At 49.0% G+C, this 11,219-nt stretch overlaps 5 protein-coding genes across 5 annotated transcripts; 3 read left to right on the top strand and 2 right to left on the bottom strand.

Annotated features, from left to right (window-relative positions):
• Window positions 1-436: 436 nt before the first annotated feature.
• On the top strand, window positions 437-1,195 carry KVR01_007881 (uncharacterized protein; the record flags this gene model as incomplete). The annotated part of the gene is made up of 2 exons (XM_044793716.1): window positions 437-861; window positions 973-1,195. The coding sequence occupies 2 exons, from the start codon at window positions 437-439 to the stop codon at window positions 1,193-1,195; spliced, it is 648 nt and encodes a 215-aa protein (XP_044642859.1).
• A 283-nt stretch (window positions 1,196-1,478) lies between these two features.
• KVR01_008177 (uncharacterized protein) lies at window positions 1,479-3,509 on the bottom strand. The gene is made up of 4 exons (XM_044787542.1): window positions 2,724-3,509; window positions 2,190-2,639; window positions 2,021-2,134; window positions 1,479-1,954 (listed from the first exon to the last, which is right to left on the bottom strand). The coding sequence occupies exons 1-4, from the start codon at window positions 2,871-2,873 to the stop codon at window positions 1,565-1,567; spliced, it is 1,104 nt and encodes a 367-aa protein (XP_044643155.1). The 5' UTR covers window positions 2,874-3,509; the 3' UTR covers window positions 1,479-1,564.
• A 1,198-nt stretch (window positions 3,510-4,707) lies between these two features.
• KVR01_008243 (uncharacterized protein) lies at window positions 4,708-5,063 on the top strand (the record flags this gene model as incomplete). The annotated part of the gene is made up of 2 exons (XM_044794219.1): window positions 4,708-4,725; window positions 4,803-5,063. The coding sequence occupies 2 exons, from the start codon at window positions 4,708-4,710 to the stop codon at window positions 5,061-5,063; spliced, it is 279 nt and encodes a 92-aa protein (XP_044643221.1).
• Window positions 5,064-6,768: 1,705 nt separating this feature from the next.
• On the top strand, window positions 6,769-8,794 carry KVR01_007706 (uncharacterized protein). Its single transcript, XM_044790335.1, has 2 exons — window positions 6,769-6,953; window positions 7,014-8,794. The coding sequence occupies exons 1-2, from the start codon at window positions 6,877-6,879 to the stop codon at window positions 8,677-8,679; spliced, it is 1,743 nt and encodes a 580-aa protein (XP_044642684.1). The 5' UTR covers window positions 6,769-6,876; the 3' UTR covers window positions 8,680-8,794.
• A 309-nt stretch (window positions 8,795-9,103) lies between these two features.
• On the bottom strand, window positions 9,104-10,917 carry KVR01_007964 (uncharacterized protein; the record flags this gene model as incomplete). The annotated part of the gene is made up of 3 exons (XM_044792294.1): window positions 9,104-9,687; window positions 9,837-10,608; window positions 10,648-10,917. The coding sequence occupies 3 exons, from the start codon at window positions 10,915-10,917 to the stop codon at window positions 9,104-9,106; spliced, it is 1,626 nt and encodes a 541-aa protein (XP_044642942.1).
• Between the last annotated feature and the right edge of the window lie 302 nt (window positions 10,918-11,219).

The following is an 11,219-nucleotide window of genomic DNA, read 5'->3' as shown; positions in this document are numbered from 1 at the left end:
GTTGCCGGAACTGTTTGCTGAGATCCACTGATCGTCATAGGAACCTGATTGTTTTCCTGGTATGTCTCACCAGCGGCCCGGGTGGAGCCCGTATCTGACTCGCAATTGCTATCTCATCATTGATCGGACTGCCACATGTGCTTTCAAAAAGGCGCTGCTGGACAAAGATAAACGATCGGCACAGCGTGGGCCTTCATGACTTATACAAGCCTGGAGACGCGGGGGGATTCACTGGAGCAAACGCGGGCGTTTTCTCCACCCCCATCTGATACCCCGACTCAGAGGATGGCCACTTGAGTCAATAACCCAACAGCTGAGCCCTGTGAGGCGGGAAACAAGCAATGGCTTTCAAGACTTCTTAAAGTCCCGTGTGCACAAGTCGCTTAGGCGGCATCGCCCACGCCGCCAAGCTCGATTCGAACCAACCCTCACAAACATGGCCTCGGCAAAACCTGCTGCAGGCTGCGACAAGCGCGAGCATCACCATAACGTCAGGGTCCTTTCTGTGGGCCTCCCCCGAACCGGTTCCAAGTCGATGCTATGTGCCCTGGAGATCCTCGGCTACCGGGACGTCCACCACCTGGGCCAGATTTGGTGGAAGCCGAGGGAGTGGGCGTTCCTCGACCGCGCTGCGGACGCCAGCTTTCCTAGCTTATCTACGTACAGAACCGGGTTGGGTCCAGTGAACTGGGATGATATGTTTGGCAATAATGAGGCGATTACGGACGCTGCTGGTCTGTTTGCGTCTCAGCTCATTGAGGCGTACCCTGATGCGAGATGTGTCATGGTCGTGCGTGACTTTGATGCGTGGGCTCGGAGTGTTGATGAGACACTGTTGTCGTATCTTTTCAGCTGGTTTAAGTGCCCTATTTCTTCCATTAAGACCATGACTTCTGTGTTAATGTGTTCTTTGTGCCAGTCTCGTTACGTATCTGGAAACATTAACTAACTCATACCAGACGGCTGGCTAAGCGCATACCTGATCGACCCGTCTGTCGGGGCGTACTCGACGCGGGCTATGAGAAAAATGTTCATGGGCGCTATGAATTGCTCAGCTAGTGATGCGAGAAAGAGAGAAGTGTTGCGAAAGTTCTACGATCAGCACTATGTCAAGATTCAATCAACGGTTCCGCCAGAGAGGCTCTGCGTGATGAGACTTGGCGATGGCTGGGAGCCGCTGGTGAGTGGCCCATGACATTTCGTGGATATCTCAATGGCACTTCTTGCTGATTGATTGATCCAGTGCCGTTTCTTAGGCCATGAGGTGCCAGATACTGCCTTTCCACACGAGAACGACACCAAAGAAATGCATCTCGGGTGGCAACATCTCAGGCACGGCATTTTGAAAGCGGCCGCCAAGAGATATATTCCTTGGCTGGTCGCGTTGACCGTGGTTGTAGTTGGCATTAAAAGATTGGTATGAGGTAAGGAAGACCAATATCTGGTCTATATAATGGACTATATGTACGATATACACATGCTCTCGTGCCTCCATCACTCAAAGGTCCGAATGTAGGCGATTATCATTCTTTGCAACTATGACACTATCTAGCCCATGAAGATCTCACACCCAGTCGATGCGTTCACGTTCAACGGCCGAGCCGGCCATCCTCTGGGCTTTTCGCACATCTGCGGCATGCATACTGGCCGCCCCCTCTGGTCCTTCATCCTTATCTATTTGAGTAATACTATACGGATCCCTCACTTTTGCTGGGTTGTAAGAGCTACCTCCTATTGTGACCACTGCTCTAGGTCCGCCATTCAGCTCGTACCCATTGTTGCGACCGAAGAGCCTCTGCCCCTCCGATCGAGAGCTCGAGTTGTTGGTGGCGTATCCAGCTTCAACCCAGAAACTGCGGCGAAACAATGGCGTGAGCATCGGTGCTTGGCCAACGACTACTGCCACGAAGTCCTCCCGAGTCGACCACATCCCTGCGCTGCCGCTTTCGTTCAACTGTAATGTGTCAGAACTCAGCACCGTCTAGACATCTCCCGTACAAGCCTGGGTATACGGGCTTACTTGAAATATAAGAACGTATCGCACAATTGCCGCAGCCATACAAAATGTGCCCAACGTAAAGCAAAACAAAAGGCCAATCCGCTTCCATACGGTCGCACGAAGTCTAATGACAACCTGTATCACGTGAGTTATTCATGCAACACACTTCAATGTAATGGTAAAAGCTCACCGGAAGAGGGACAAGCATGATACACAAGTCTGTTTCCAGGTTGAAGGACAACATCGTAGCCATCAAGACGACGCTCTGTGGCACACATTGCGGACCCGGATCTGGCCACACTTTCCAGAGGTTGCGAAAGGGTCGGCATGTTAATGTAAGAGTGAAGACAATCGCTATGAATGTGACCCCGATGAGACCCATGAGTGGCTTGACGAACTTTTCGCTCTGTGTGTTTCGCACCACACGACGATAAAAGCAGAGCATGTTGAACTTGAGCATCCATATAATGACGAAATATTGTGTAAGCCCCAAGAGATACAGTTGCGAGCCGTACTCCCACTTGTTGTATTCCGACTCGGGCATCATCTCCCGCTGTTCGTGGGTAAGTAGCGATGTATGCCGCCCTTGACACCTGATTGCGTAGATGTGGCCGACGACAGGCCCAGAACACCATACCAACTGGTTGGCAGTCAAAGTATTAGTGTCTTGATCCGACTGTCACGCTGCAGCCAAGTGAAAAAGCAGATCACTGAGAGAACTCACAATCACCCCGAGGACCAACCAGTCATCCAGGTCATACCCATTGATACCAACCATTTTGGTCCGCACCCATACTCGCAAAGCAAGAAAGCACAGACCAAAGAAGGACAGTAGCCATATTTCGATCAGAAACCGGACAATAAGCTCCTGCATCACGTGCGATTATTATGTCCTTGATGATTGAAATCAAATACTCGTATCGATTTGACGTGGATTTACATGTATGCTTTGCTCGGTAAATCAGGGCTTGTGGGTGGTGAAAGTCCAGATGATGATGTGCCTGGATTGCGCTTCAAGAACGTCTGGGAATCCACACCATAAGTCCTTGTCCATCGCCCCCATACTCTTAGGTATAAACCGATCCCACCAATGATTGGACATGGGGGTCGAGGGAATCCTTTAACAGTTGCCAGACACACCCAACTACCCTGGAAATTGGAACAAGGCTCCGCTGACCACCCTTCTCGGTATTAATATGTCGCTACCAAAAGAAATTCAGATTTGTGTAGTATCGAAAAGAGGTTTTACAGTGGGCTTACAGGACACCGCCTGTTAGGCCCTGGGCGAAAAACGGTTTCTGAAGTGAAGATCATGCCGGGGCGGCCGTCTTGTGTGCCCAAAGAGTTTGCCACGAATGAGCCGCACGCGAATTTTCCAGATTGGTCGCACGATTATATATCAACTATTGGTCAAAGATTGCGGCCATATGCCTCGCTCAGGTGGCTGTTCCACTCAGCACGTTCCACGTCAGCAGCCCTAGAGAGCAAAAGCCGAGGTAGTTGGCGGAAACAAAGGTGAACGGCGGACCGATCTGTATGACGGCGGACCAGACGGTTATCTAGACGGATAAAGACGGGTCATAATGCCCTCTGTGTAACCTTTCGAGCTACGATACCGTTCCACCATTGATACCTCGGTGGGCATATCAGGAAAGCAACCCCACCTGATTGATTCGCTACTCCAGATCCCTCCATTCCCACTCCGCGCCAGGAAAGCCAAGGACCTGCTAAATAAAGCAGGAAGCGGCCGGAAGCATCTCCAGCAGGTCCGCCTCCTGCGCCTTTTTTCAGCATGCAGGTAGATCTATGACATGTCATCAAGCAACAGCCCGGGTGATGCCGCAGGATGGCGCTGGTTGGTGCTCGGCGTTCAACCCTCTTCCAATCCAGTCTCCTTGCAGGTCCATTCCCGCGCACTGAGAAATGACTGCAGCTGCAATGTAACACACCCGTAGCCATCCTTTGGGGGCCATATTGACGGCTTCGGCCGAACAGATATCGAGTTTTGTGTGGGAGAATCTCACCACCAAAGACCCGCCTTTTATTTTACGTCTGCCTGGGCTACAATACCAACTGAACAGACAGAGCCTCGTTCTGTGTTTCGGACCAAAGTACTTACTCAACATCTGTAACAAATCCTACGTTCTCGGAGAAAGCTGTCAGACTGTTCATTTGGCGTGCTTTGTGCCGTGGTTTGTGATGTTCTTTCTCGGCATCTCAAGCCTCGGGAAACTGCGAACACGCAGTTTAAATAACTAGGGTAATAAAGTCAACACTTACCTCCCGCCGTGTCTTCGAAAAAAGTGGCCTGGTGGAGGATTCACCATCATTGGGGCCTGAGAAATATGTAAGTTCTCAAACATGAATTGATTAGTAACAACGCAGTGTATCCCGGACCACTTTGTATAATACACGCCACAAACGAATAATCAACGTGCTCGGTTCAAAGCGAACCGGGGACCCGTTGGATCGGAACTTGCGGGTATTGACGCCTGCAACCACATGCTGCGTTTTCTGATTGCCCCCAATATTTTGTTCGTCACGAGTCACAATCTTTCCGCAGTGTGAACTCTATCAACGTTGCCCTTACACAAGCTGAGCCGGTTGACTTGAGCTTGCTGGATTTGTAACAAATGCCGTGGACCTCAACTCGGAAGCGGCAGCAAAGGATTACAGAATCATCTTGTTACGTACGGTAGGGTTCCAGGATGCCCTGCGAGGTTATGGTAAGTACCCTAGCTGGCATGAATATAGACGCATGACACACACTCAGGCAGCTGATATCTTTTCTGGCGTCTGACAGATCAAAGTAGGGCTGCAGACGCGGCATACATATCACGGCCTCTCCCCATCATCCCCTGACATGGACTCAATTCTCGCTGTCGCCAAGGAGCACCAAACCGCCATGTTGCTGGGCCTCGCGGGTCGTACGCCAATAAAAACAGCTCCTAGATCACCCAAGCTACTATCTCACTGCAGGGTTACATTGTTGTCAAGCGTCTCAATATCTCGCCGACGCATTTGGATCGCACATTCTTTGGCGACGGATCCGCCCAGTCGGTGATGACCTGACCATGGCAGCCGACCTCGACTTCGGGTTACTACTGGGAAAGTTCAAGGTTAGCAGCATATCCTGTTGGGAGCACACTCATCCGCTGCCCAAGTATCACACAATATCTCACGGGTCATCCACATCTCCATGTAACCGCCAGTTGATCCTACCACCGGCCCCCCAACACCCTGAACTTTGGGTAACAACCAAGGGGCGCTGGTGGCGTCTTCCGCAGACTTTTTCGATTGATTTCTGTGGATTACGTCCTATAAACTACTCCTGTGCGCTCTGCCACGGGAATTGAAACAACGAAGACTCAAGCGGGAGTTGCTTCAATGTTGCCGCGACATCGGTGGTGGGCACATCCTCATGGCTGAGGTAGACGGCAAAGTCATCACAGAGCCACTTGGAGACGGGAAGGCCGATGCACAGGGCATTATTTATTTCGATCTGGATATCCTCTCCGCTGTGGCAGTATGAGGTGGCTTGATGATGTTGGCCACTACAGCAGGCCTGACGTTTTGTGGTCAAGCTCGAGTGTAGATAAAGATTAGAAGCAGCATGTTGTTAAGAAGGACTTTGATTGAATATATATAGACTTTAGCTATATTATATTTTTTATTCAACTATATATTTATCTATTTATTATCTTCTAAACTTTTAGACTAGCTATTAGCTTATATTTTAAATATAAAGTTAATAATTATTTAATATATACCTTTAAATTTATCTATATATAAAGTTATTAACTTTCTTTATAGAGCTCCCTCTTTTACTATATTCCTTATATATTATATAAAAGTAAATAAATCCTTAATAATAAAGTAGTATACTTAAAGGAGAAAGATTTAGTTTTTAGATACCTAAACTTTTACTTTTTTTATATAGTATTTATCTAATATATAATAAATAAACTTTATTTAACTTTTTAAAGAGTTTTAATTTTTTATAAAATTTATATAGAAAGGCTTTTAAATAGGTTTATTATTATAGTATTATTATTTTATTAATAACTATATATTTAAAATAAAGATTATAGTATATTTAACTTACCTAATAAAGGTAGATTTAAGTAGTTATATAATAAGTATATTAATAGAGAAGAGTTAACTTATTAAGTCTTATATTATAGAATTCTTCTTTTTATAAAGGCTATTTTAAAACTATTTTAATTTTATTATATAACTACTTTACTAACTTATTATAGTAAATTAGCCTTTAGGCTATTTATATTAATAATTCTAGTATAGCGTTATTAGGAGTAATACCTTCTAACCTTATTTATATAGTATAAGGCTTAGCTATATACCTATATACTATATTTTTTTTCTACTATTATTAGTATTATATTTCTTTAGACGTTAAATCTTCAGTGTTTACTATTATATAAAGGCGCTATATATATTTTATATATATAGGGATTAAAAACGAAACCACCTAAATATACATACTAGCCAGTATAAGAGTTGTAGGTAGATATAACTATGCCAGTCACTTGTACATTATGATATTTATAACAATGTGGTGTAACGTTAAGTTATTTGGTCCCCCAGGAGTTTCAGATCGCTATGTGTACATATGATGGTCCTGGTACTACTAGGCTCATAATTGCTGGTGGCAAATATTCCGGTGCCGAGGCGTATCTGAGTGAGACAATGAAAGACTTCGAAGCTGAATATTCAGCTCAAGGAGCATGTTTCATGCATGCCTGCTTACTGTCCGGGTCAGCACTAGGCGAGGCGGTGCTTCCCCCGATTATACTTAATGCCGCGACCGCGTTGTCATCAGTCGTAGATGCCATAATAACCAGCGGGTATCCGAAAAGATGAACAGCAGTGCGTTGACAGCGAGAAGGACGAGGACCAGCACGCCGAGGACGCGAAGTGGATGTGGGATTTGTCGGTAAGCCTGATATAGCAATCGTTCAAGTCTTCCTGTTCGATGCCGCTGACAGGACCAAAGCAAGCGGCATATCAAGTGCGACGAAGCCCGTCCATCATGTTTGAGATGCAGTCGGGCGGGATGGACATGCGATGGATATGCGGCAGACAAAGCGATCGCCATTGCCTCTCCGAGTCAAAGAGATGCAGGTACCCTCGCAGCCAGACCAGCAATTCCCATTACCAGCTACGCTATCCCCTTCAAGGTTCCAGGCTCGCAGAGAGACCGCCAAATCCTGCACTACTTCTGTGTGCAAGGTGCCCATGAGATCGCAAGCCACTTCAACGTCGACTTCTGGACAAATGTCGTCCTACAGCAGAGCCATCAGCATTATGTGGTGCGGCAGGCGCTTGTGTCACTGAGTTCACTACACCTCGAGTGTGCGACTAGAACTAGCAATAAGCCCTGCCGAAATAAACCTGAGGTACTGATTCGATACGGAAAAGCTGTCCACGCTCTAAGAAAGCGGATCCAGAAGCCCGACCCCGATACTATAAAGGCTGCGCTCACATGTTGCGTCTTGTTCTACTGCTTTGAAGCAGCTCTCGGTGATAGTTGGTCCGCCATGCGCCACTTGGACGCTGGTTTGGACCTGTTGTTGAACCATTGTCGAGGACAAAAACTCGAGAACGACGAGCACATGGGCGCCTTGTCTCGTGTGTTCGAAAGCCTAGATCTACAGGCTACAATATTCCACGATGCACGTGTTCCACGTATGCGCCTATCAATTGAAGACGGCGGAGACCACAAGGCGTTTCGCGACCTAAATGAAGGCTACGGGACCTTCAAACGACTCCAGAATTCTCTCTTCCATTTTCTCACAACGTATCTGCCATTCAAATTCTGTGACAAAGACTCGCTACCTGATCATGTAGCGCAACAGAAAGGCGATCTTGAGGACCAGCTTTGTCTCTGGCTGGCTCGATTCGAGGAGACAAACTTTACGAGGAGTGCCGACAAGAGCGAATACCCCGGCGCACGCCTCTTACTCATACAATGGCATGTTTCAAAGATGCTCATTGAATCGAATTATCCAGTCAATGATGGAGTGTTCGGATCGTCACCAAACCCACGAGCTGAAAAGGTCCTGAGTATGATCGACGAGTTACGCCATTACTCTCAAGGAAGGGCGACAAGTCTCAGTCGGTCCGATGTTGGAGAACGACGGACCTTCTCTTCCGAGAGTGGAGTTGTGGGTCCGCTGTTTGCACTTGCTGCCAAGTGCACCGACGAGAACGTGTGCAATCGCGCTTTCGAACTCCTGACTACATCACGAAGACGCGAAGGGCTGTATGACTCGGGAAATATGGCAGAGATCATCCGCCAATTCCGTGCGGCAAAAGACCAGAAGAAGGTCAATGACCTTAAACAAATACCTATGATGATCCACTCAGCATTATCTCTCGAGACGCTGTTCGAACAGAAGATGCGTGGTATAGTCGGCGGTATGGACGAGCTAGTTGACAGCCTCCAGTCAGGGCCTAGTTGCTACAAGAGCGCAGTAACGCAGGCTCGGCGTTTGGGTGAGGAGCAGGAACACAAGCCACAGGACAGTTTTTCTGAAGCTGCCGCCGAGGGAGTTGATGCGGTGGACGCGACTCATCTTCCGGCAATTGTTCGTTATTTTGCTCAGCGTGATGTTGGCGTACCCGACTTTGCTCAGCGCTATACTGCCGATGCTATATAGACTGTTTGGATTGTTCCAGTCTCAAAATGTTTTTGACTCGGTTGAACAGTAGTAAATGTACTTTTAAGACAGAAATGGGGTTATTTAGCTCGCGTACAATGAGTGCCGTCTTCAAGTTGTGCTCCGTATGCTCCACCGACACGTACCTAGTTGAAATTTTTGCTTGTTGTATTGTAAGTCCGAATTGTCATTGTCCATGCGATCTTTCAATTTTCTGGTCTTTTTTCTTGCTACATGCATGGTGAACTGGACACCGGGCCCAAATATCGCTATTGCAAAGTGAGGACCTTCAGTAATAGCCCTTTGGAAGCTTCTGTACGGATTGGAAACAAAGCTTCTTTGCACAATTTGAGAAATAATGGGAATTAGGGTGTCAAATCAACTTTAATCGAGGAAAGGTTTCATTGTTGTATTCTGGACTATGTCAGTTGTAGTGAGGCCTTGGCACATTGTCGTAGTATGGTACCACTATGACATTCTTGTCATCTGTATTGCCAACCATAGCAATCGTACCAGGGTGGATAGGATGCGAGCTCGTGATGATCTCCAAGAGGGCTGGTTTTCCCGATAACGCACTCTCAGCCAGCCTCTTGACCGCGGCATCAATATCAGCTGGCTTGCTGACGCGCTCAGAGGCAGACCCCAGCCCTTCGGCCACCGTGCTGAACTTCATCTCCTGGGACAGTATGGCAGCCGGGCGGGACTTCGTGATGGCGCCGTATATGATTTCTTGGCCGCCTACGCTCATACCCCAACAATGGTTGTTGCAGACGATGGTCAGGACCTTGGCGCCGAAGCGAGCGTAGGTGTCGAGCTCCGCGAGGTGCATACCGCCGGAGCCATCGCCTTGGATGTTGACCACGAGGCGGTCCGGCTCAGCAATGCTGGCGCCTAAGCTATAGCCCCAGCCATTTCCAAGGAAGCCTAGGTAACCACAGCTAAAAATCATTCGCTTCGGGCGTAGGAACTCGCTGGTCATAAGAGACCAGCTTGCAACCTCACCACCATCTGTTCAAGGAGAGACTAGGTCAGTAACAGAAAATTTAACCAACACGAGACGGGGGGGGGGGGGGCAAATGTGTGCTGTTCATGAAACGAGGCAACACGACTCCCGAAGAGAACAAAAGAACGAGTGACTGAAGTGGGAAAAGTCTTACCTATGGAAAGCGTTGCATCCCCGGGCAAGGATGAGAAGGCCCGCTTCAATGCATGGTAGGGGTGCACTCTCCCAGGCTCATATTCCTCAGCATCCTGTTCCTGGGGCATTGGCCCAGCTTTCAGACTCATCGTTGTCTTAACCCAGTCCGCTGGTGCGGTGTAGTTCACGCTGTTCAGGCCTTTAGACAGAGCATCCATGGCCGCCTTGGGATCAGACGTGATGCCGAGGTGAATATCATGGGCCCTGCCAATTTCTCCAGAGTCTGTATCCACCTGGATATATTGACATTCGTCCGGGTGGGGAATGCAGGGCGAGCCCCGACTCCCCAAGAAAAATCCTGTACGCGCCCCGAGCAATAGAACAAGATCCGGAGCAGGATGATTGATCATCTGAAGAACATTGAGCAGGTTCGCAAGGCCGCCGCGGAGCGGGTGCTTGTTGGGCAGAGCACCAGAATACTCGGTGCTGTTGAACGTGGGGATTTGTGCCTTTGCCACAAAATCGTGAAAAGCAGTATCTTCTTCGAGGCCCCTTGCTCCTGCGCCAGTGATAATGACTGGGCGCTTCGCCGCGGAGATCATTTCCACAGCCTTCTGGGTAGCCTCGGGATGTGGAGCGGCCGGATACGAGGGCTTCATCCGGACGGAACCCCACGCAATGCGCTTGGGGTCTACTGGGGAGAAGAGGACGTCGATGGGGAAGTCGATGAGTACCGGCCCCGTCGGGCCCGCAGTGGCCATGTGGAAGGCATGCGACACGAGCCTTGGGATCTCTTCGGCGTGCACACAGCGGTGGCAGAAGCGCGTGACGGGCTTGCTCACGACGACCTGGTCGTGGAACCCCTGCAGGACGTTCAACTCGGCGTCGCGCTGCGGTGCCGAGCTTGTGATGCAGAAAATTGGACTCCTGTCGGCCATGGCGGTCGAGAGCCCAGCCAATGCGTTGCCGAATCCGCTGTTCGCGGTGAAGAAGCACACGCCGACCTGGTTTTTGACCTTGGCATAGCCCTCCGCAGCCTGCACGGCGACCGTCTCGTGCCTGGTGTCGATGAGGCGGATCCCGGCATCGTGGGCGCCCATGAGAAAAGCATCGAGGTGGCCGCCGTGTAGGCCAAAGGCGACGTTCACGCCCAGATGGACTAGAGTCTGGGCCAGGAGGTCACCACCTGTGAAGTCTCTGCCCTGTGGAAAAGATAGCTGCGGATAGCCTGCATTTCCCTCTTTTCCTGCTGTGGAAGTCATCGTGAGACTCGGTGAGATTCAGGCAATGTAGGCAAAGGGGAAAAAACAGAAGTCTTTGTGATATGCACTATAGTATTGTATGGCAGGGGAAGTCATTTGAGTGAAGCAATACCAGAGTTGTGCCCTTCGGATCGTCCTAT

The sequence above is a fragment of the Diaporthe batatas genome (genome assembly GCF_019321695.1).
Source record: "Diaporthe batatas strain CRI 302-4 chromosome Unknown Contig00009, whole genome shotgun sequence".
In the NCBI taxonomy this organism is placed as follows: Eukaryota; Fungi; Ascomycota; class Sordariomycetes; order Diaporthales; family Diaporthaceae; genus Diaporthe; species Diaporthe batatas.
The sequence above is the reverse complement of the archived record's forward strand: the minus strand, read 5'-3'. Positions and strand labels throughout refer to the sequence as shown.

Excerpts from the sequence above, each read along its gene's own strand:
- KVR01_008177 (XM_044787542.1), bottom strand. The coding sequence starts at position 2,873 with ATGCAGGAGCTTATTGTCCGGTTTCTGATCGAAATATGGCTACTGTCC. Across the intron at positions 2,135-2,189 it reads TCATGCTTGTCCCTCTTCCG|GTTGTCATTAGACTTCGTGC; the intron begins GTGAGCTTTTAC and ends CACGTGATACAG. Across the intron at positions 1,955-2,020 it reads GATACGTTCTTATATTTCAA|TTGAACGAAAGCGGCAGCGC; the intron begins GTAAGCCCGTAT and ends GACACATTACAG.
- KVR01_007706 (XM_044790335.1), top strand. The coding sequence starts at position 6,877 with ATGAACAGCAGTGCGTTGACAGCGAGAAGGACGAGGACCAGCACGCCG. Across the intron at positions 6,954-7,013 it reads AGTGGATGTGGGATTTGTCG|CAAGCGGCATATCAAGTGCG; the intron begins GTAAGCCTGATA and ends ACAGGACCAAAG.